Genomic DNA, 24,188 nt, shown 5'->3' with positions numbered 1-24,188 from the left:
TTCCACCAGGACCATATGAGACTCTGTTTCCCCAAAACTTCATTAACAATGTATTGTCAAGCTTTTGAGTTTTTGCCAGTCTGATGGATGAGAAATTATATCTCACTGTAGCTTTAATTTGCATTCCTCTCAGAATGAGTGAAGTTAAATATCATGTTTAAGGACCATTTTTTAATCATTTTTTTTCTCATGCTTTTTTGTTTTAATCATGCAAACACTTTTTATTTTTATGTAGATAAATTTAACAATTCCTCCATGAAGCCACCCAAGCTTGGTGCTTTTTTGTGGAGTAATTCTTTGGTGACTTTTATTTCTCGTATGCATATTTTTTTGTAAGCTTTCCATCTTTACTGGAATCAATTGTTAAACCATATTTTTCTAAGAAAGTATTCTCTAGGTTTTCTGATGTATTTCATTTGAAGTCACATCTTTTATGTTTAGATTTTTTTTCTCTGTATCAATAGCTATTTGTTGTTACTTCTTATTCTGTATATTTGCACTTTCTCCCTTTGTTTTCTTTATTAAACTAGCAAATATTTTGTCTATGTTGTTTTCATTTTTCCAGGACTCTATGCATTAATTTGACCAGCTTTTTCTGTTCTTTACCTCTTAAATGTTGATTTTTAATTTTTTTTAAAAAAATTCTACTCTTGTATTTATTTTTTCTTAAGCTTTGTTTTACTTTGTTTTTATTTCCCTAGTTCTTTTAGTTGGGAATGTAACTATTTTTTATTGATATAGGTATTTAGTTCTATGAAATATTCTCTGATCACTGCTTAGAATGTAATCCCACAGATGTATCTATTATTAGTTTTCAGAAATTCTGTAATGTTTGCTTCTATTCCCTATTTTGCCCAAGAGTTGTTTATTGCAATATCTTTATTGCAATAAAAAGGAAGAATCTTTTTTGGTTGCCTTTTTAATTCCTATTTTTATTGCATTGTGATCGGCAAGCATTGTTTGTAATAACTTTATACTATCTGTTGATATTTTCTTTGTTACCTAATACATGATCAAATTTTTGCATATCCATATGAATGTTTCATGTATGCTTGAGAAGATTGTTCCTATTATTAAGAAGTAGTATTCAATATATATCCAAAAATTCACCTTATGTTGTTTAGTTCTTGTATATCTACTTTTTTTGTTCACTTGACCTGTCTTGTACTGTGTGTTAAAGTCTATTAGTGTGTTTCTGTTTCTCCTTGCATCCCTTGAGTGTTTCTTTCATATACATGATTGTTGTGTTAGGTGTTGTATAGATATTCATGCCTATTACATCCTAAATGTGAAATGTGGATTTTAACATTATAAAGTGTTCTTTTTATTTAGTGTAATGCTTTTTGAAATTGTCCTTTGACTTTGAGTTAAACTCATTCACATTTATTGGTATGAGTATTATGTTTGGACTTAATTCTGTCATTTGTTGTAGTTTTTGCATGTATTATGGTATAATTACTGTATATCTTTTCCACGTGTTGTGCCCTCTTTGTTTTTGCAAAAAAGTTCATTTTGGTATTTAGGAAAGTTTGTATTCTTATTCTAGTTATGGCTTTGTATTAATATCTTGTAGGAAATCCTCTTTTTTTTCTTAAACTTTTACTCTGTCCATTCTTTAGCTCTCACGTATTACTAAATGAGAGTCATTGTTCTTTTTCTACAATTCCTTTTTTCTCTCCCTAACTAGTCTCCATGCCCAATGTGGAGCCCAGCATGGGGTTTGAGCTCACAACCCTGAGAAGGCCTGAGTTGAGATCAAGAATTGGTTACTTAACCAAATGAGCCACTCAGGCACCCCATCCCTTCTCATTTTTAATTGCATTTTTCTACTTTGTCAAAACATAGAAAATGGCCTAAATTCTACAATTTAAATTTATGATATGCTTCTGACAAGTCCTTTTGCCTAGGTTTTCTCAGCCATTTATTGGTTGGATGAAATTCATCCTCCAGGTGCTTTTCTATTACACAATTATATAGTATCACTATAATACTACGATAGCAGTATATTAGTATTTATACATTTATCTAGTATTCTCTGATTTTTTTGTATGTTCAATGTTATTTTCCCTTTAGTCTTGGTACTTAAAGGATATCTTGGTTGTACATAATCTTGGTTAACATTTTAAGTTTCTTGAAAATGTAGCTTCACTGTTGTCTTGCTTTGTATGTTGCTGTTGTGGGATTTTTGTCTTTTTAGGGTTTTTTAATTTGTTTTGAGAAGTCTGATAGGTCTGATTCTCTTGTCTTTTCTTATTTCACTTTTTTCCCCCTGGAAACTGAGAATTTTTTATTTTTATAATCTAATAGTTTATTAAGAGATATATCAGAGTTGACCATTCCAGGTCAATTTTCCTGGTACCTGATGTGCCTTCTATGTGTATTGAGGTCTTCTTTTATTTCTGGAATTTTTTCTTGAATTAGTTTTAAACATTAATCCTATTGCATTGTTTTTGTTCTTCTGGGACATCTTTGCCTGACTTCCATCTCAACTACTTTCTTTGTGATTTGCTTTTTTTTTTTTTTTAACTTCCTTTTTAATTTAATTTTTATTTGCATTTTTTCTCTGGTTTCCTACAGGATACTTTATTAAATTTTTATCCACGTGTCTCTCCCTTAGGCACCTTGTAATTTAATCTGGTATAATTTTGCCTTTTTCTATTTCTACATTCAGTCAACTCTCATTTTTTTCTCCCTGTTTTTGTGCATTTCTCTTCATAGTACTTGTACTTCTAATTCAATCTAGTATTTTTCATATATCATACCAGGTGATATTTTATTTAGTTGGGGTATACTGGTACAGGTTTTGTGTAGCTTCTTGGTTTCCTCTTTGGAGGGAGTGGGATTTTCAGTAGCAGAAATGAATTGTGTTGATGTTGGGGAAGGAGAAAGCTAGCGTACCTTGTTTCTTTCTTATTACTGCCAGATATTTCATTTTCTCTAAAATATTTTGTGTTTTTCTCCTGCAGTGCCTTACCAAACCTGTCACTTTTAATCCTGCCTCTTCTGTGCCAGTAATGTGAACCATCTCTCAAGTACCCACCTGTATTCAGAATTTTGTCATTTAATGTTATACTTTCTCTTTCTAGGGATGATTTTGCCTTTGCTGTTACTTAATCCTCTGTTTCTTTCTATACCTTTCAACAGAATCTCTTAAACTTCCCCTTAACTTGCTCTCTTCACTCACAGGCTTGCCATCAGCAGGAGAAAAGTGGGGGTCTGTTGGAATTGTTTTCTACCTACAGGTCATTTGAAGGTTGCAGTGCTCTCTGTCTCCTAGTAATGCTGAAGGTTGACATCACTTCAGGTCTAATTTACTCTCCTTGTCGGATTTATCATTTCATTTAAGAGGCTGTGGGGATATTTAGAATCAGTCAGCCACCATTGTTCTCTAAACCTGGAGTTTCCTTTTCCAGTTTTTAAAATAATTTTGCTAGTTTGTGAAATCCGAAAATCCAGCACCTATGGATTAAAAAGACTGGGTCTTAGAGGTCAGTCATTGACTCTGTGTTCTCCACTGGGTCAGACTCAGCAGAAAGCTCTTGGCTTTTCTCAGTTTTTCCTGTCCCCTTTGTCCAGAAGCTGCACTAGGAGGAAAGAAGCTCTGCTTTCATCTTTTCCCTAGTCTCAGTATTCTTGCTAGTAACTTGAAGGTTAACTTGGGGTACAAATTTGTCTTCCAAGAAAGTTCTAAATGGCATACTCCTGTTGCTAAAATCAAATATTTCAGGGCTTTAAATTATTAAATAATGTGACTTAATTCAATGATTTTCCAGTCATCCAATGAACTGTGCATACCAATTGTGATAAACGATGTAAGAGTATGCATTTTGAGTAAAACTTAGTCTTATTAATGATGTCTAAACACACTGCCTGCCATAACACAATACCATAAACTGCATGGTTTAAACAACAAAAATGTTTCTCAGAGGTCTGGAGGCTGGAAGTCCGAGATCAGGGTACCAGTGTGGTCAGGTTCTAGTGAGAATGTTTATCCTGGCTTGTTTCTTCCTGGATGCCTTCTCACTGTGTTCTCACCTGACAGGGGGATGGGGGGTTGGGGGAGAGAGGGAGAGCAAGTGTTTTCTGGTGTCTTTTTTAAGGGCACTAATCTCATCATGAGGTGCCTACCCTCATGACCTCATCTAAACCTAATTATCTCCTAAAGGTCCAAACATTAGGGCTGCAACATAGGGATTGTGGATGACACAATTCAGTCCATAGCTCCATTCAAGATATTGCCTGCCTGCCTGGAGTATGGAATTCAAGATTTATGGGGCAAGTAAAAGTCTGGTACCTATGGTTGAGTAGAATAGTATTCTTGAAAACAACGACACTAAGCTGTATTCATATTATCATGTGATAAAATGGAGACCAGTCCCACAAAGAATTGAGCCAGAGTGCACAGGAGATACCAGCCAAAAGAAATGGTGAGTGCTCGTTAATGAAGTGCTATAAATCAAAGTAACACTGCAAAAAGTAAACCGTGAAAGACGGAAGTCTATGCTGGTATACTAGTTATTCCAGAAAAGGTCCCACAAGAGGGAAAAAAACACACACAAAAAAAACCTGACTCAGACATAAGGATATAGAAAATCTTTATTTCCAGGGTATTATACTTATTAGAAGACTATTTGCAAATGGAAATTTTGTTTTCATAAAATTTATGGGTAGGATAACTCTCCTTAGTTCTCCCTCTGTGACTTTATATAAATTTTAACTTCCTGAATTTCAGTTTCCTTATGTGTGAAATTTGGGGACACATAAGAGATTCCCCCCAAATATTAGCTTCCTCTCCATTTCTTTTGCTCTCTTTTAAGCTTTGGCTCCCTCTCCTTTTTCTCCCCCCAGAAGATGATGGGATGGAAGATGGGCAGTAGGACTTTGTATTAGGGTTCTCCAGAGAAATGGAACTAATTGGAGTTATCTATCTATCTATCTATCTATCTATCTATCTATCTATCATCATGATAATATAATCAATATATATCAATATTGATATATGTATATCAAATATGTCAATAATGATATATATATCCTTATTGATTCTTGGGATGAAGATGGGCAGTAGGACTTTGTATTAGGGTTTTCCAGAGAAATGGAACTAATAGGAGTTATTTATATATATATAATGATAATATAATCAATATATATCAATATTGATATCAAAATATATCAAATATATATTTGATATATCAAATATATCAATAATGATATGGTACGTGTGTATGATTTATTATAAGGAATTGCCTCATTTGATGATGGAGGCTGGCAAATCCCAAGCTCTGCAGGATGAATTGGGCAGGCGAAAGAGCCAGGACAGTCAATGGTTTAGTTCCAGTTTGAGTTCGAAGGCTTGAGAATCAGAACTTTGGATCAGTTCTGGTCTGCTATAAAGGGAACAAAACGGGAAGGCCATCAGGTAGGAGAGAATTCTTGCTTAGGTAGGGTCAGATTTTTTTGTTCTGGTCAGGCCTTCAACTGATTGGATCAGATATACCCACACTACAGAGACAATCTGCTTTAGGCATAGATTTATGATTTAAATGTTAATCTCAAAAAAGAAGTGTTAATCTCATCCAAAAATATGCAAAAGCACCCAAAATAATGTTTGACCAATTAGCTGGGCAATCCCTGATCCCCTCAAGCTCACACACAAATATAACCATCACAGTCTGCAAGGATACAGGATACAAATCCATGAGGGAATAAAAAAAGTAAAACCACAAAAATGTAAAAATGAATTTACATGCCATGAATTTCAGCTACAAGACTTCATTAAAAGAGAAATTAGAGGAAAATATCCTAGAGGAGGAACCCAAACGTTATCTTATAAATGTACCAAAATCTTTCACTCAGTACGAAATAATTTGTTATTGTTTTGTAGAGATGCTAAATAAAGCAACCAGTGCTTCAGAAAAATGTCCCTTCACCTGGGCACATTGGGTAGCTACAAATTATCAGTAGGACATAATTCCAAAGGAAATTTGAAAAAGAATTTAATCAAATTCTAACTGGAATTACAATTTCTATGGTGGTGAAAATGGCTGAAAACTGGTCTATTTCTCCTACTTTCTTGATTGGCATTTGTTTCTGACCTTTTTATAATGTTTGTGCATTTCTCTTCTATTAAGCTTTTTCCAAAAAATTGTTTTGGAGAGTTTTTTTTTTTTTTTTTTTTTTATGATTTTGACAGTTTGACATTTATATTCCAAGCGAAAGTGCTAAGCTTTTTCAAGCATGTATACTAAGGTCTTTGAGAAAATAAACCAAGTCATTTGATACCACTGCAGGGAAATAGCAGTCATCTTTCTAAATCAAATAAGCTATTCACAAGCTTACTTAATACCTCATTGTATTCTATAATTATCTTACAGTGTCTGGTTTTGGGAGTATGAATAGGAAGTTAATCTCTGCATACTGCTCTACTCACATATTTCTTATCTTTCCCTTTTTGATGGCACTCCCAAATGTTGGATGAATTATCTTGGTGTCCTCCAGACTGTCTTCTGAAGGAAACTGCCCCACCATGGTCACTGCTGTAGGAAAAGGATCTTGGCTGTTTCTGTCATCCTTCCCAAATACGCTGATAGGAGCAGGGGCAGCAATCTTCAAGGACTAAATTTCTGGTGATGGCCTTTGAGATAGTCAATCCATAGTATGGCTCTGCTCAATCGTGATGAGCTACATTGCTTCAGATTTTTGCTCCAAATTCTAAACTGAGTAATTCTAATAATTGGTTGACAGTGGGAAAGGACGCTGAACGTATATAGGATGGCTATAAAGCAGAAGGAGCACACGTGAGCCAACATTAGGAGGAAGCAGAAGCCATGGGTAAAGATGAGGTGGAGAAAATTGATCAGAGAGTAGGTTGTCAGTTTATAGTGAAAAAGTAGAGTGTAGGAATACAAGAACCGCTGGTGAATTGCTCAAGTTACATTTATTTAGATGGGAATTCAATTGATTGCTATCGAGATAAAATAATCCAATTTCCAGCTGTTGTTTAGATCCAGAATGACCTTCCATCAAACGTGGCTGTGCTGTAATCCCTTACTTCTAAGCATCCAGTCCACTCCACTATATAATAAACTTCCATCACTTTGCTACCTAAGTGAGCTTGTTTTTCTATAAAACCAAAATAGCCTGACCTACATTACCTCATAGTAGTGTTTGGGTAGCTCTATTTATGGAGTACTGATCATTAAGTACTCATTTACTTTCCTAATGTCAAAGCACTATATGTATTCTCTTAATTTCCCCATTTCCCCCAATATGTGCCCTCCACCCCTCATTTTTGCTGATAATTTACCTCTAAAATGAAGGAAGGGAGAGAGAGAAAGGAGGTGGACAGTGTCATAAGGCATTCTTTTTCATTCTGTGGGTGCGCATGATCCTCAGCTACACAATTCCCCTGGCTAATCCGAATTTTCTTATAATTTTGAAAAGAACGATCCCTACAATTCTACCTATAACTAATAAAAGACAACTAGGCCTTTTGTTTGTTTGTTTTCCACTTTTTTTTTTTCCTATCTGGTAGAAGAAGAAAAAAAAACACAACAGGACTTCTCTGTTCTCAGGTAACAGGAAAAGCACAAAGGAACAACAACCTTTACCTATTCCTTTGCTGCCTTTGTGTTCAAAATACAAAAGGCAGAGAAATAAAAGAAAAATTATTTCAGGTGTGGCTTTCCTATTTTCCTGACTAGTGGTAGGGTGCTGATCTACGTCGATCGCCCATCTTGATCTCCCTCTTCCCATCCTCCCCAAATAAAAAACACCTAAGAGAACATACTCCAGCCTACATGGACATGTCACTTAGCTAGTTCTCAAAAACCCAGGTCCAGACAAGTAAAAAATCTCACTTATTACTGCTTCTATCCTTGCATATTTTCTAGTATTTTCTAACAAGACAAATGTTGTCTTCCTAGTTTAAATCTGTTGTGAATGTAGTAAGTCACAGGTAACAAAACACTAAGTGATATTTAAATAGGTTGCTTTTTGTTTTTTGTTTTTGTTTTACTATAACAAGAAATCTTGAATAAAACAGTTGCTGATGTCGGTTAAGTGGCTCAAGTATTGATCTGAGATTTTTCTAGTTTTTTGTCTTAACAATCCTAGTCATCATGTTGACCTTTGGGACAAGATAAAGAGAAGAAGGAGGACATTTCCTGTTGTATATGAAACAAAAGTTTCTCCAGGGCCCCAACAGTATTCCACTTATGGTTTCCTTGTCTAGAATTGTGTCATTGTCATTTCTGCCTGCAAGGGAATCTGGGAGGTCAGCTTGTCTTCCCTGGTGTTGGGCACGATGTTCTGTATGGAATGGGAGTTCTATTAGCAAGACAGAGGCAAGAAAGAGATGTTGAATAGGAAACCCAAATTGCTTGCAAGGCAGCTAGGAGGAGAATGTTAATGGCTCATTTAGTGGCCTTTTTGAGCCTCAGAAATGCCTTGGCATCTGATCTTTTGTAAACTTGCCCTTGCCACATTAACTCTGGCAATTAGGAGGAGTTTATGTATACGGGAACTGAGGAGAATGAGAATCTGCCCAAGGAGATGGTTCAAGCACCTATACTTCACTGTTGCAAATGATTATACTGAATAACCAATATTATGAGAAATGGGCAATATCACGATATGCAAGCTCCACTGGAGAATGGGCAAGGCCATGGGCATCTGAGTGGAGTGTTGTGTGACTCCTAGATGTATGAGTTGAACTGACCCCAGAGCTCATGGCTTTCTTGTCCTCATAAACTCAGCTGGGCATCAGTGGTCCTTCACCTGCTTGAGCTGAAATCCCGTTTTGAGGTTTTGATTTTCACTGTTCTCTTAACTTCTAGCTTGAAAACATTTTAAAGCTACACTAACTGCAAGAATAGTACGGTAATATCTACTCGTGTGTATATTTATAGGTGTTATAGACTACATATTATCACTACTGGATTATTACACAATAATAATCCTTTGCTGGTTGGTTTATTTCACCCTACTAGACCATAAGCTTCAGGAGAGTAGCTGTCATTGTCACTTTATATCAGCAGTGCTGAGCACTATGCTTGGCACATAGTATCAGTGTATGAAAGTGAATGACTAGGAGAATAAACAACTACATTTACGTTGTCTTCTTTTCAGAGAATCCATTTGCCTTTATCAAGTGCTAAACTCTTCACTGGTAATCCAGCAAGAGACGCTGGCAGTGCAGCATTCAGGGTCTGGCAGGTGCCCGGATGCTTGACTGACAGATCCATTAGTTGATCCCTATGATAATTTCATGGTCATCATTAAAAAAAAAAAAGTACTTACTACCAGTATGAATGCAGTAATATCACCTGGAACACAACATCTTTTCTTTTTCTGGGAAGCCCATAGCATTCTTATACTTTCTCCTCCCCCATTTTTAAAACTGAGGACTGGAAGGGACTTTTACAGATCATGTGGTTTAATCTTTTAACTTTACTGATGAAGATTCTGAAACCAGAGAAATTGAATAACTTCCCCAAGATCACACAGCTGGGTATTGTCATAAATTTGCATCATTTTTCCCTTGAGACCAGACTCACTTCCCGAAATGTAGCATCCTGCTTGGTAAATTTATGCCCTAGACCATTACCACTGTTGCATTTTCTCAGTAAGGGGTTGAACTCTTCCCTGAGCTAAGTACTTTCCACCACACACACACACACACACACACACACACACACACGTATGCATGCACGCACATGCACACACACACCTGACGTGGCCTTGAATGCACATAGTCAGCATTCCTACCATCTGCTCAACACATGTGTAACTCTCCACCTCAACTGAGAGTGTATTTTTAACACTTGTCTTTAAAGGACCTCATGTTTTTCAGACTTTGGCAAAAATTAATCTCGAAAATTACAAAATCAAAATATGTTGAGTAAATTAAGATCCATTTTCGCTGACAGCCTTTGGTCTAGGCAATGATTGCAAAACTCCATCTGCATTTAGTAAGATGACTTCTCTGGGAGTACACTTGCAACAACTTGATTTAGGAGTGTACTTCCGATATTAATCAGACTATTGCTGCTCCTGCCATGGAGAAATAGAGCCCCCCGGCCTTTAGGCCTCTTCATCAGAGCACTGTGTTTGGGAGCACTGTGTTCTTTGGGAAATATTTACTTAGGCCGTGTTCTCTCTCGGGATCCCAGCTTTCCATCTTTTAAAGTACAGTTTGTCTCAGAACTTTGATTTTTTTTTAATAAGTTTTGAATTCCTTTTTATTGCCTTTTTTTCCTCCACTTCCCTAGACAGAATGTCTTAGAGTAAACAAAGGTGAAATGGCAGCATTTTTCACAGTAGTATGGATTTTTTAGGGTTTTGGTGGTGGTGTGATCAGTGGAGGATTGGCCCAGGAAAAAAAAAAACATACAAAATAGATAAAATGATATGTCAATGCCAAATTCATCCCTTTTTCTTTGAGCTCCTTTTTAGTAGAAATTCACTTAATAAATATTTATTTGGTGCTTACTACGTGCCAAGCAAGCTAGCTGTGCTAGGTAATTATATTATAATGGTTATATTTATATTTTATATTAGTTCAATAATAATAAGCATGGGAAAAGCATACATTTCTATACATAAGCTGTCTGTCTTGTATTTCCATATCTCATCTGAACTTCAAAGCAAGGGTTGGAAATGGGCATGTAGGAATCGTCTCCACTGAGGACTGTAGGAACTGAAGCCCAAAGAAGATACATGTCCAGAGTTAACACGGATCTGGGCAGGGACTGCATGAAAATCCAGGTTGCCTGCCCCTGACCCTGGATCCCTCATCTTCTTGTATTTTATCCATTCTAGAGATATTTTTATCTCCAGATTTTACCTCTGCCACCCCAGTGTGTGATCAGTGCTCACCCCAGCACTGTGGCTGCCCAGGGTCCTCCCTCATGAGGCAACCTGTGTGAGAAGCTCCCAGTGTCACACTCTTACGTGTCTCCTCTCTCAGTCTCTGTTTCTGTCTCCCTTGTACACGTTCACGTATATGTTTTTGTGTCTGTATATGTTGTATATGTGCATGTAGTATCTTCCCTGAGGCTCAGCCACTCGGAGAATTCACATTGAATTCAAATCCACTTAACTTCTAGAAAGAAGTGTTTAATGCTTTATAAATAAAACATCTAATTCTGGGGCTCTGGGCACTCAGTCTGAGAAGGTCACATTATGACACACAGTTGTGACCCTACTTTGGTTATGGGAAAAAGCTATTTCTGTTATTATTAAAAATAGATTCAGACAGGCGCCAAACAGACCGGGTCTTCTTAGAGAAAACTTTGATAGTTGCCATTAGCAATCCTAAGGCAGAAAATATTTTTCCAAAGTGATACCCTCCCCCCCACACACACCACACGCACACATACTAATTGCATTTAATAACTAATCTTGAAAAAAAATCGACAGGTCATTGTTCTCTCTGGGTTGAATTTAGATGTAAGAACTTCCTAGAAGCAATGAAAATGATCATAGAATCTCAGCTTCAATATAAAATATCATAATGTGGGTAATTTTGCTTCATTCCCTTTTACAGTTACGATTGTAGTCCCCCCCTGTGAACTCCTTCCTACCTGGTCTCCCTGAGTTTGCAGGGAATTTGCCTTCCTCTGACTGTGTACTTACTATTAATGGTAATTCATGTGCATAATGTTTTTATAATTTACATACAACTTTGACCATATTATCTCATTTTAACCTTAAAACAATTCTGAGATAAGCAATATTGCTGTCTTCATTTTGGGTCATTACTCAGTTTGCCCAGGAGCTGAGGGCCTGAAAGTGAGAGGACTAAGACGCGACCCTAATATTCTGACTCCAAACTCTAAACTACTTTGAGTTCATTACTTTCTCTTTCCTCACTTTTTACACATCTCAGCTCCCAAGCTGGATTCCAATTTACCCTGGTGTTTATCAGATCGCTCTGTGCAGGGTTTTACACCATGGAGTACATAGAAGGATCTCGGTTTTCAATTCCTTCGCTATTTCTTTGTTGGGTGATCTTAGAGAAGTTATTTAATCATCTAGAGATGCAGCCTCAGCTTCTTCATCTATAAGATAGTGACCATAATAGTGACCACATCATGGGATATCAAAGTAAATTCAATGAAGTCATTGGTGTAAAGTCTTAGCAGAGACCATCTCGTGGTGTTATTATATTTATGCAATTTACACATCGTGTAAGGTTAGGCAAGATACTTAATCTTGTCTAGTTCCGTCATCACTAAAAAGAAAAAAAATGGGAAAATATTAAATATCTTGCAGGGATATCATGAGGTTAAAATAATTTGTGAAAGTGCCTAACAGTCTTTGGAACTCAATAATTTTTCATTTTCAACCTACCTGCTTTCTGTCTTTCTTCAAGGAGAAAAATCAATAAATGTTTACTGGATTTCCAGTCACTCCTTTCATGCAATGATTTTATGACTACGTTTTAGTGGCCCTATACGTGGATGCAAGTGTTCGATCTCAAGGTGACTTTGACAGACTGTTCCAGAACTCCTAGTAGAATCAACTTCAGTGTCCTCTCAGAGAGGTAACGTAAAGGAATTTGGTAACTTAACTCTGGTAATTCAGAGTAATTGCCCAGAAAGCGGCTCCCTAGTGAAAGCCCCGCTGACACCCAGCCCACGTGTACTGTGGGCATGGACATGGGATTTCAAGGAGCAGGATTTGTTGAGGCAAAGAGGTGCTCCAAAGTGATGAACAGTCCGGCACATCCATCCGAATGTGCATAAAAAGATTGAACCTGAGGATAGTCTTTTTTTTTTTTTTTTTAAGATTTTATTTATTTATTCGTGAGAGACAGGCAGAGATGCAAGCAGAGGAAGAAGCAGGCTCCATGCAGGAAGCCTGACGTGGGACTCGATCCCAGGTCTCCAGGATCAGGCCTGGAGCCAAAGGCGGTGCTAAACCACTGGGCCACCAGGGCTGCCCTGAACCTGAGGATATTCTTAAGCAGTGATTTCCATATCCAGCTCAGTGGATCCTATGTGTCTACTGACACAAGAAAATCACAGTGGTAGGAGGCGCTTTTCAAATGGTAGAAATACTCACCAATAATTAGAATTTTCTTGATTTTACCTTCCACTTCCACGTATTTTTAAAATTTGGCTGCCACTGCTTTGCACAGACCGGAACGTAAACTTACAATACGCAACTTTTTGCAGAATTATGTATTTAGTTATTTTGGGATATCATTATTTTGTGAATTCTCAGTGTTCAAGTACTTGGGACAGTCTGAGAAGTGCTGTTACAAAAAATACAGTTTTGTCACTTTGGACACTGTTCAGCGGATCAGAAAGGCAAACGTGTTGCCTAAAACTCAGCTGAGGATCTGCTTTCTCAACAAGTAGGATTAATTTAAGATGGACATTTAGCATTATTTGTGTCTCTGAGGATTGATGGGTGTGTCTCATTCATCATCGCTTTCCTGGTGCCTAGAGGATCAGTGTCTGGGACTGATAGGGTCTCCACGCATTTCCACCCTACGTAGAAATTGTATGTATAAAAAATGCTTTGTTTCTAAAGTGCTTCTGTGGTTTATTCTAGGTGTTTTAAAGATACAGTCGTAAGTTGGTTTCCCTCATTCATTTTATTTTTCATTCAATTCTGCTGTGTTTCTGATTCAATGCCTCCTACTCCCAGGACCCTTCCCCCAACACTCAAAGCTGTTGGTGAAGTTCATTTTCTTTTCAACCCATTTTACGAATGAGCACACAAGGCTCTGGCTTATGCAAAGCTCTGTGCTGGCAACGTACGTCTGGAGCATTAGTGAGGTATTATCCTTGTTCTCAGAGAGTTAATGTAGTAGGAGACAGAGATACACAGGCAACTAATTACACCGCAAGGCAGAAAGAAAAAGTGCTGTGCTTAAAGTATAAACAAAATGCTGTGGTTGCAGAGTGGAAGGAGTAATTAATTCAGACTGGGAGGATCAGGAACAAGGAAGGAAAGAAGCTAATATTTATTGAGGCTTAAAAGTTGCCAAAGGCAAGCCTAGCGCTTTCCATCAGGCTCTGGCAGGAAGTGGTGCTTAAACTGAGCTGTGGGGTGTGTGGCCACTGGGGCCATGTTGGGAAGGACGAGCTCAGGAGGCAAGGACACCAGGGGACCACACCTTTCTGCTGTCCCCAAGGAACAGGAATTGGGGCATCCTTGACTCAGGAGGGTTAGGTGGAAAACTGGGTTGGTAGGGGAAAGCTGGTTCCTGTGACAGTGAGGAGTGGAGGGAGGATTGTAGGCAAAGATGAAGCATGTCGGTGAGAATAGGCTTTTGTGTGAGGGGAGAGCAAAGAAAGGGAGGGGTGTTGGAGGAAAGAGGAGGCCCACATGTATGCTGGTGGGTATAAATGATGGGCTGGGCCAGGGGGTTATGATAAGGACATCAGTAGGGAGGATGGTTCAGTCCCAAGGTTCCAAAGGAAGGACGGGCCTGGGTGTGCATCAGCTTGCTCTGCCCTCTTCTGTGAGTGAGCGCCCCACTGTGCTGGTGAGTGCAGGTGGGTCCCTGCAGGGGACGGAGGCAAGGGTCCCCTGGTTTTCAGCCCTCTCCCCTGATGAACCATCCACTCCTGGAGACCACAGACTGTCTTCCTCACTGCACGTTGCCCCACGCACGGAGCCCAGCATTAGCCTGGGCCGTGGCAGATTTTCACACAACCATAATTGATTTATGGCAAGCCAAGAAGGGACATTTCAGCAGAGTCAAGAGGCTAGTTCTGGATTTTACGGTGCCGTGGAAGTTTAACCTGAAAATTAACCACCCAGTTACAAAGAAGGTGAAAGCCATTTAAGACTTTACGATCAAGAATGATTTCCAACACCGTGATTTTACATAAAGAAAACTGTGTCAATTGATTAACTCCTGCAGTAATTTATTAGTTGCTCATTATACTTTCCTGTTTTGACTAATGAAAACGTTTAGAGCTGCATCTTTATGGAAGCTAAGTAGGCCAGGCATTTTGACTGTCTTAGAATAATTAGAGAATTTTGCATCGTTAGCCAGTGGGATACCTACCTCACCGGGCACAGCTTCAGAAAATGGTTTTTCTATTTCCTCAGCCTTCCCTCATTAGTGTCTCCTCCTGAACGAAGGCCAACTCTCCAGAATATCACTATAAAATATTTTATAAACATTTATGGGACTGATCCAGCTGATTCTAAGCTAGTATTAATTTTCCAACTAGGATGGCACAAAGAGCTATTTTGTCTCTATGTGAGATGACTTAGGGGATATTATAAAATCCTAATATAAAATGAGGGCTAAAAAACGTTTTCCTGACTTACCTGGAGGTCTAAACAGGGGAGGCAAATTTGCGGTAAACATGCCCCCCTTTGCCCCTCTGTGCCTGTGATACGTATCTGTAATCTATAATGCCTCTCTTGTCCTATGACTTCAGAATCCTTCTCAACATAGCACTGTAAACTGCAAGAGGTTGGGATTGGTATGAAAAATGATCTAGCCAGGTAATTGCTCCCACAAGCCTATAAACCCCTCAGGCTCAGGCACCAGGTCCAATTCAGGACGTGACATAGAGTAGGTTCTTAATAAGTGGTGTTTGGAATGAACGATGGGCAGAGAGATGGATACATTAAATGGATGTGTGGATGAATGACATTTTTTTCCTTTTCTTTCTTTTTTTTTTTTTTTGTTAAACTGGTCCAGGAATGCCTGGAGGATGCTTCCTTCCCTGTGTTCTAGGGAATGTACTGTGTATCACCCTGGGTCTTGTGAACACCAGCTGAAACAGCTGAAAGAGACCTTAGAAAATACCAAGCGACAACTTCTCAGTTTTACAAAGATGAACGTAAGGTGCAGAGAGAGCATCCACCTCTGGTGCGTGCTCTCCGAAGCTAGGGAGCCACCACCACCCCCATTCCATACCTTATTAACTCCATGGCTTCTGGCATTTTCTTTGCCTCTTCATCTATGAAATGAAGACAGTGATCTTGTCTGCTTTTCAGGGTTACTGTAAACCTAAACAAGAAAAAGAATGCAGTGTGCTTAGTGTAGTGCCTAACACCTGGTAAATAAAATAATAAATAAAATAAAATAAAATAAAATAAAATAAAATAAAATAAAATAAAAAAATAAAAAAAAATAAAAAAATAAAATGTTAACTTTTCTTTTTCTTCCTCCCTCAGTATTAGCCCAGCCAGTGATGGTACAGTAAGTGGTTTTATTACAAAATTTATCACGTTATGTTGTGCTTTTCCCCCTTATATTCAATAAATTGGACAACACCCCCATTTCAGATACATAGAAACTAAGACAAAAAGAAGGTAAGGAACAGATTCTTATTCATCAAGAATAAAATGTTTCCTATGTGGAAAAACATACAAGTCCAGAATGTCATTCTCTTCTCTCTTTGGCTAATCCTCTTATTTCATAATATTTAACACACTTCATAGAAAATACTTTTATAATACTTGCCTTTAAACAATATAAGAATGAAGTTGAATTAAAAATGAGTGAGCTGAATTGTCCTTTTAAAAAAACCCCAACATTCACATCACATATTCAGAACTTTAGGTCAGTAATTAGTCAGGGGTTGGGGGGGTGGGGAGGGCAGTGTGGTGGCGAAGAAGAAGGAAAAGTTTTCTGTTGGCTTGACTTTGGTTGCCAGGAACCACATAAAGGCAGCAGGAACAGATGAAAACAAAAACTCCACACTGCTGGGAAGGTGGCCTTCGGAGGCAAGCACTTCACCGGGACAGGAGCCTTCAGCTGCGTCACACAAGAAAATGGAGCTTAAAACCCCAACGTGTTAATAGAAGCAAGGTTAGCCAAAGAGATTTTGGAGAAGTTGCTTTTTTAAATGCATTTAAAATGAGACTTAGAAGCTGTGTTCTCTGTCAGTTGGTATAAACAGGGGGGAAGCCTTGGGCATTTTTAATCAAGCCAGATTAAGCAGACTATAAGGAGGGGTGTTTGAAAAGGATTTGACTGTAGATTTGGAAAGTAAACCATGGCATTAAAGAAGAGCGAGGGTCGAGAGCTTTTATGCCTTCTACCTCTTGGCTTGAACATTTTGCTTCCTCATTGTCTACCTTGAAACGTGCTTTCCTTTTGGAATTCTGTTGTGAAGTTGGGTTTCTTTCCAAAGGCACCTGTTGAAGGGTTAAAAAAAAGAAAAAAGCGTAGAAGTAGTTGAAGGCAGCTGAAAAGAGGTGAAGCCATCATGAGTTACCAGAATGCACCTGACTTGAATACGGGGCCACAGCCTGGGCCGAAGAGCCCCAGGAGAACAGGAGGTGCCACCACAGACCAAGACTGCTGCCCGCCTCTGCTTGAACACCAGCTCGGAGTGGGTGACTTTCTCAAAATTCAGAGTGCCTTTGAGGTAAGCCTTAATCTTCTTTGCTGGAGACTTTGAATTGTTCATGAAGACTAGGATGAAAGAGGTTTTTCCCTTAAAATTATATATTCCATGGCTAAAACAGGGAATTGAAAAGAATCGTCCAGGCTTGGATTTGACAGCAGAGTAACTTTATCCTTCCTTTCTGTGGGCTAAATAATATTATTTAGTTTGCAACTGCTGCTGTTGAATATCACTGCCATCAAGGAAGGATTAATTCTTTTTTTTTAATTTTTATTTATTTATGATAGTCACACAGGGAGAGAGAGAGAGGCAGAGACATGGGCAGAGGGAGAAGCAGGCTCCATGCACCGGGAGCCTGATGTGGGATTCGATCCCGGGTCTCCAGGATTGCGCCCTGGGCCAAAGGCAGGAGCCAAACCGCTGCGCCACCCAGGGATCCTGGAAGGATTAATTCTTGGACATGGTTTTTCTTAGAGAGCACCACAGTCTTGGAAAACCAGAAGTTGTGGTCATGAGTGGGAATAACAGATCTCTAAGGTGACTCCCAGCACAACTGTCCTTGCATGGCGCATGCAAGTAGAACTCTGGAAATGCCAATTGGCAGTTTGCAAACATCCTCCCCTGCTTCACTCCAAGTGACACAGCTCCCTTTCAAAGCCAATTTTGGCAATTCATTGTCCCAAGATCCGGTGCGAGGGACCAGTCTCCAACTTTTTTGGTTAAATGTTGGGGCAAGCCCACCAAAATGAAATTAAAAGTTTTCATTTTAATTCTGCATATACAACAGGCCTTAGGAATTTTAACTATAAATGAATAACTTCCTTCTATCTTAATTAATTTGGAATTCTGCAGCTATGCATAGTAAACAGCATACATCAAAATGACTTTTGGTTTCTCATGCGAATTGGAAGAAGTGTTCTTTCGTGCTGCAGAATTTAGGTAGACATGAGCCTCCATTCTTCCTACTTCATTATGTTTGCTAAAATATGTTCTTAGGACTTCAGAAGATCCGCTGAGGGTGCTTGGGAGTATCCACTTTAATTTGAAACAGACATACAATATTTTGGAATCCCACCTTGAAATTAATAAAGCATGATGAAATGGAACCATTATATTGGCCTGTGATTGGCATAAATTTTCATCTTTAGCTCTCTCTGCCGAAAAGCATTGCTAACTACTGAAAAAATCTGCCCATATCCTGTTATGCATAACAGGTTAGGTTCTACCTGTAAAGATAAATTAATGTCCCACTTATATTAATCATTTCTTTATAATAGAATCATATCTAGTAGCAAAGGCATGCTCTGGCCTACACTTTTCTTATTTTAATTGTCATATAACTATGTATCCGACCCCTATTTGTCTGCAGAATTTCAGTGCTGCTCATGTCCAATGCCCCAAATGAATTTGGCGTATTTTGATAGACACAGCAAACATTTTGACAGCTTGAGGACATTCAGAGAAACGTAACTGCAGACGATGACAGCTTTGACTCTGGAATGAACAGAAATGTGGTGGTTTGTTCTGCTAAGAACACAAAGAATCTGAATTCTAGGGTCTGTTAGGAGAGTTGACATTATGAAGTTGGTATGTTAGGAAGTGAAACTGCTACAGAAGGTGGGGGTGGGTGTTCTCTTCAAGCTACTCATCAGCCTGGAGGAAACCCAATGAAACAGGATAATCAATCTCCAGAGTTGTTTTCATTGTTGTCGTTGTTTCTACTTTTGCTTTAAATGTTTCAAAGACTGGATCAGTGATTTTGAAATGACCAGTTGGAATAGCCGGTTCTGCTGAGGGAGAATAGATTGCAATTCAGAGCTTGCATGAACATAGAAAATCTAATGACGGGTTTTAAAAAAAGAAGTTGAGGTTTGCAGACATACTTTTCAGAGGAAAATGAAGTCTCTCCATTTTTAACAGACTCAACAGACACCAAATGGAATAATCCGATGGCAAATGTGCGACCAGGACTAAACATTAATGAGGCCCTTGAGACAATATGAATTCCAAGCACAGCATGGAGACCTAGAGAAGAATGATGCATGAGCTGGTTTCAGTGGAGTTTAGTCCATCTGTCATGAGCGTTAGGCCCACAGGCCACAGGTGTAAAAGGAGAAATTGCCCTCAGCTGCTGTCCTGCAACATGGAATTGAAAGGCAGTGATTTGTACTCCAATCACTAAAGACATGCTCTTGGAAATGCCAAGATTCTGGCACTAGATCCCTTTATCTCTTATCTTTTTGGTACACAGATTGCTTATTGGGGGCTAAAGAGTTGACAGATATAGATAAAGTCCATATCCTTAATTGAAAAATGGGAAGTTGGGTCTTTGAATTGTGTGCTGAAGGTTTCACATACGCTTCCAAGTAAAATACACATATTATATAAATCTTAGTAGTAACATTTAAGAATAAAGCATGTAATGCTTATATTTATTGTGGAATAGTATAAATGACTTGGAATCACTGTTTTAACTCTAGGAAACCTCTCTGGTCTTTTCAGATTAAGTTTCAGATTAAGTTATCTGTGCATTGTATAGATTCTGTTCACTCTCGAGATAGGTTTGTTCTGAGAACTTCTTTGAACATTTTCCTTGGACTTCTTGCTGGGATTTTTGCTCTGCCTTTCTCAATGTCTTTGTCTTTCCTATTTTGAGCATAAACAGCTCACCTTTTGCGTATGGTTCAGATTTCTATTTAAGCTAAAGATTCAGTAGGGCTTGGGCAAATGGTAGCATGGAGTAGATAGGGTAGGGCCAACCCCTGGTTCTGGGCCCAATGTTGGCCAGAACAGACATTTCAGGAGATGATACACAGACACAATTGTGGTTGGAAGTATGTCAAGACCCAACCCAGTGAGTCCAGAAAGTGTAGGCAAACTACAGTCCCATCAGGGCATCCAGGACCAAAGAAACAAAGTCGTGGCATGCAGAGGCCAACAATGGAGAGCTCAAGGAAAGAAGTACTCAGAAACCTACATAGCCAGACTCTCAGAAGAAACTCAATATATAACAGGTCTCAATAGAGCTTTTCCAGAACTCCATTTCCCTTGCTTGGGCCATAATTTCCACTTATTGGCATTCCTATAAAATCATCAAACCACAGCTATCCTTCTTTACATAATAGCTAGTTTTTAAAGTTGCTAAGAAAATGTAAAATACGGTTGACATCAAAATAATATGAATGTCCAGAGACCATGTCATTTCTCTAAGCATTGCAAGTGCGACAGGGAAGTTTGAGTAACAACCATTTTACAAGTCTATGAATAAGTTTCAATGCCTTCAGGTTGATATATGGCTTTTTGGACACCATCACTTGAAAGAAAATGAAATCCACAAGTTACTTTTCTAGTACTTTTATCCAGGTAATTTCTTTGTTCCAAAGATAAGGATCAACTTAAAACAAGATGTAAAAAAGTAAAAAATAAATAAAGATGAGGATCAAGACGTTAATTAAAAACTTTTGAATGCTAATGAAATATGAAGTAGGAGATGGAAAAATGATGCCTTTGTATCCTTCTAAGTGAATTTGTAACTCATTGCTTCCACTTCCTAGCACAACTAAAAGGAATGCAAAAGCATAGTTGTGTTATTCAAAGTTTAATTTCTTTTAGGAACTGTAGGAGTTGGAATCAAGAGACTGTTAGAGGCCATGTGGTTTAACCTCTACTCACTGAATATATAGTATCTATGTTAACTGAGCACTTATTCTTCCAAGTATTTTCCAGATACTATCTTACTGACCCCTCACTACAACCTTATTATCCCCACTTTAGAAATCAAGGAAACTGAAGCCCAAAGAGCTTGAATGACTTGCACAATTTTTCTGGAACAATTCTCTATTTTCATTATATGACTCCTCTTTGCTTGAGCAGTCGGTCCACCCACCTCTATCTTCCTCATAACTGAACTAAAACTCTTCCTGGAAATCAGGGGAGGTAAAAATGATGAATAAAAGTGTATTATCTTTCAAGTATTGTAAGATTTTATGATGCATTTTTGTGTTTGGTATCATGTTATTTGATCCTTTACCAGCCTGGAATGTAACCATTTTTACTTTCCATTTACACACAAGGAGAATGAAACTCAAAAATACTTAGTTGAATTACTCCATGGGATAGAGCCAGGGCCCAGGGACAGATTGTCAACTTTCCAGCCCATTGTATGGCTCAGGTCCCACTGGCCACAAGGCAACCTCCCTTTGGGATGTTGCTTTAAGGAGTGGGAATCCAATAGGAGAAGGACTTCATTAACAAAACAAGCATGTTAAATTGATAGCACACAGACGCTCTGCCCTGGCAACTTGGAATTAATGTGCAATCAGCAAATAATCAACAGCTCCTACAATAAAATCAATGCAGAGAAAAGGTGGAAGAAAAAAAAGGAAAAGATAAGAATAATCTATTGCTTTATCATCTTTTCCTTTCTCAAGGCATCTCAATGGAGGCTTATGAGAAGGTAAACAGGTAGAGCTTAATCTATAACCCTATTATATGGTACCCTATGCATTTAGCAGCCTCAGTCAATTCATAGCCTGCTAAACAAAGGCAGCAGGTCAGAGCATGTCTCACTCCAACTCTATTAGTGGAATCAAAAAACCTATTTTTGATGGCAAGAGAAAATCAGCAGAGCTCTGCGGGTCCCCCTTTCCTCTCCCCCAGCACCGAGGTGATAGCACAAAGCAAATCCAATACCACTGCTGCTGGCACAATTGGAAATGAAGGAGATTCTTTGGAGATGTCTGAGTTGCATTCACGGTCGAGGTCAGCAAACTATGTCATCACCAAAACACAAGCAAGGGAAGTTTTGTGTCAACACACATGAAAGATTGGTCTTCTTGAACACTGTTGACTTTGTGCTGAATTTTATGACAGGTTCTCTAACAGCTTCATGCCCTTTCCAATTTCTCTGTGTGCTTTTGGAGCAGGTGCTTATAAAAATTGATCTGGATCGGAGAGGGTGAGGAAGAGTGTTTTAGGTGAGCAAATATTTTAACCTTGAGCTTTGACCAGGACTGGAATAGAGAAAGCAACCAAAAACCTCAATATAAAGCTGAGGGAAAGGCAGCAAAATGCCTGGTGCTATTCATTTGTAATGCATCAGCTTAGCCAGACCTGCAGACCTACTGCATGGCCTACTTTTTCCAATTTCCAGAGAATTAAAAACGAAATATGAAGAAAACAGACAACTAAAGAACTGTATTTGTGCCATTTTGATGGCACATTTGTCACCCAGTATAGCACACTCAATCATGACAGGAACCTACTGGCTCTGTTGCTAGAAATAAGAAGCCTTGGGATTGTTCCTTGGTGATTTCCAACCTTTCTCCCAAGGCGCTGGCTTCTCACTTCCATAAGTCCCTCAGGGTCTTTTCCTCCCTTATCCTGTCTTCCCACTGTTTTATGGATATGGCCTTTATTAAATCTTGATTCTCTGGCTACCTACATTCTCTGCTGAGGACCACCAAGGACATTCTTTTCCTCTACTTCTTCCCCTTCCATGTGTGTACACGTTCTTCCCTAAGTCTGTCAACACTTCTGAGACCAGGTTGTCATGCTCCTCCAGACTTGCGTTGTCCAATATGGTGACCATGAGCCATGTGTGGTGATTGATGGACTGATTTAAGTTTTAAAATTATTTATTTATTTATTTATTGAAGAAAGAGAGAGCGCGGGGGCGGGGGGGAGAGAAGATGGGGAAAGAATCTCAACCAGACTCTGCGCTGAGTGTGGAGGCTGACGTAGGGCTCAATCTCACAACCCTGAGATTATGACCTGAGCTGAAATCAATAGTTGTGACGCTTCACCAAATGAGACACCCAGGTGCCCCACCACATGTGGTCATTAAATTAAAGTGAAATAAAATAAGAATTGAATAAAATGAAGATTCATTTAAAGTACTCAGCCACACATGGTTAGTAGCTCTCATATTGGATAGTTAAGATTCTAGAATAGTTTCATCATTGCAGAGAGTCCTATTGGACAATGCTGATTTGATCCCTTTTCATGGTATCCTACTAGCCTGTTCCATTTCCTCATTTCTGACCACATTCATATGGGCTAGGGATTACTCTCTGTATACCTACCAGATGGTAGAGCCTGGAGGCCAAATTGATTCTTGGCCCCAAAGATACCAGAAAATATTTCCCTTCACTCTCACCTAAAACTTATTTTTCTACATTCTTCCCTAGTACTGTAGAGAATACATAACATCTATTCCCTTTGGGGGAATTCTTACTTCCTCATCCAACCTGGTCCCACCTCCCCACAGGTGTTTAGTCTGGATTTACAGTTCCAACAAATCAGTCAAAACTATCTGGCACTGGAACTCGACTCAAATTATTTAAGTCATGATGGCGGTGTTGTAGTTGTTTGAGTGATTTAACTGTATTTCTGTGTTAGGACTTAACAAATGCTGGGCTCAGCATGGACTGCTCCTGCCTGCTCCCTGACAATTTCCCAGCAAACTCCTACACCTACTTCATATTTCAATATCACTCTCTCAAGAAAGTCTTCTCTCACCATCCAGGCTGGATTAGTACCTTACTAGGTTTCTGTTCACCCTTATCATAGCTTCTTGCGTGTTCTTTTTGCTGCTCTCATTGCAAATGTCCTGATTAAGTACAAGGCTATTATTTGTTTAAAGCCAGGGATAAGGGTCAGGCAGGTGGAGAGAAGTCAAATGAGATCTGTAGATCCCAGAGAGTGGAGAGCATGGGTGCAGCTGAGATACCTGGAGGAGAGAGCTGAGTGTCTAAGATGGAGCTTAGGGAAATTTTTCAAGGGGATGGAAAAACAACTGGAGTGGCTATAATAAATAAAGTAGCAGGGTTATTTCCCGGAAGTAGAAGGGCA

At 38.8% G+C, this 24,188-nt stretch overlaps 1 protein-coding gene across 1 annotated transcript in view; it reads left to right on the top strand.

Annotated features, from left to right (window-relative positions):
• The first annotated feature begins 16,604 nt into the window (after positions 1-16,604).
• The window catches only part of WDR49 (WD repeat domain 49), a 130,756-nt gene continuing 123,172 nt past the window's right edge, over positions 16,605-24,188 (top strand). Inside the window, exon 1 of the mRNA XM_072808153.1 lies at positions 16,605-17,357. Coding sequence (XP_072664254.1) covers positions 17,196-17,357 — 162 coding nt within the window. The 5' untranslated portion in view covers positions 16,605-17,195. The remainder of the gene's footprint in view (positions 17,358-24,188) is intronic.

The sequence above is a fragment of the Canis lupus genome, chromosome 31 (genome assembly GCF_048164855.1).
Source record: "Canis lupus baileyi chromosome 31, mCanLup2.hap1, whole genome shotgun sequence".
Lineage (NCBI taxonomy): Eukaryota > Metazoa > Chordata > Mammalia > Carnivora > Canidae > Canis > Canis lupus.
The sequence above is the reverse complement of the archived record's forward strand: the minus strand, read 5'-3'. Positions and strand labels throughout refer to the sequence as shown.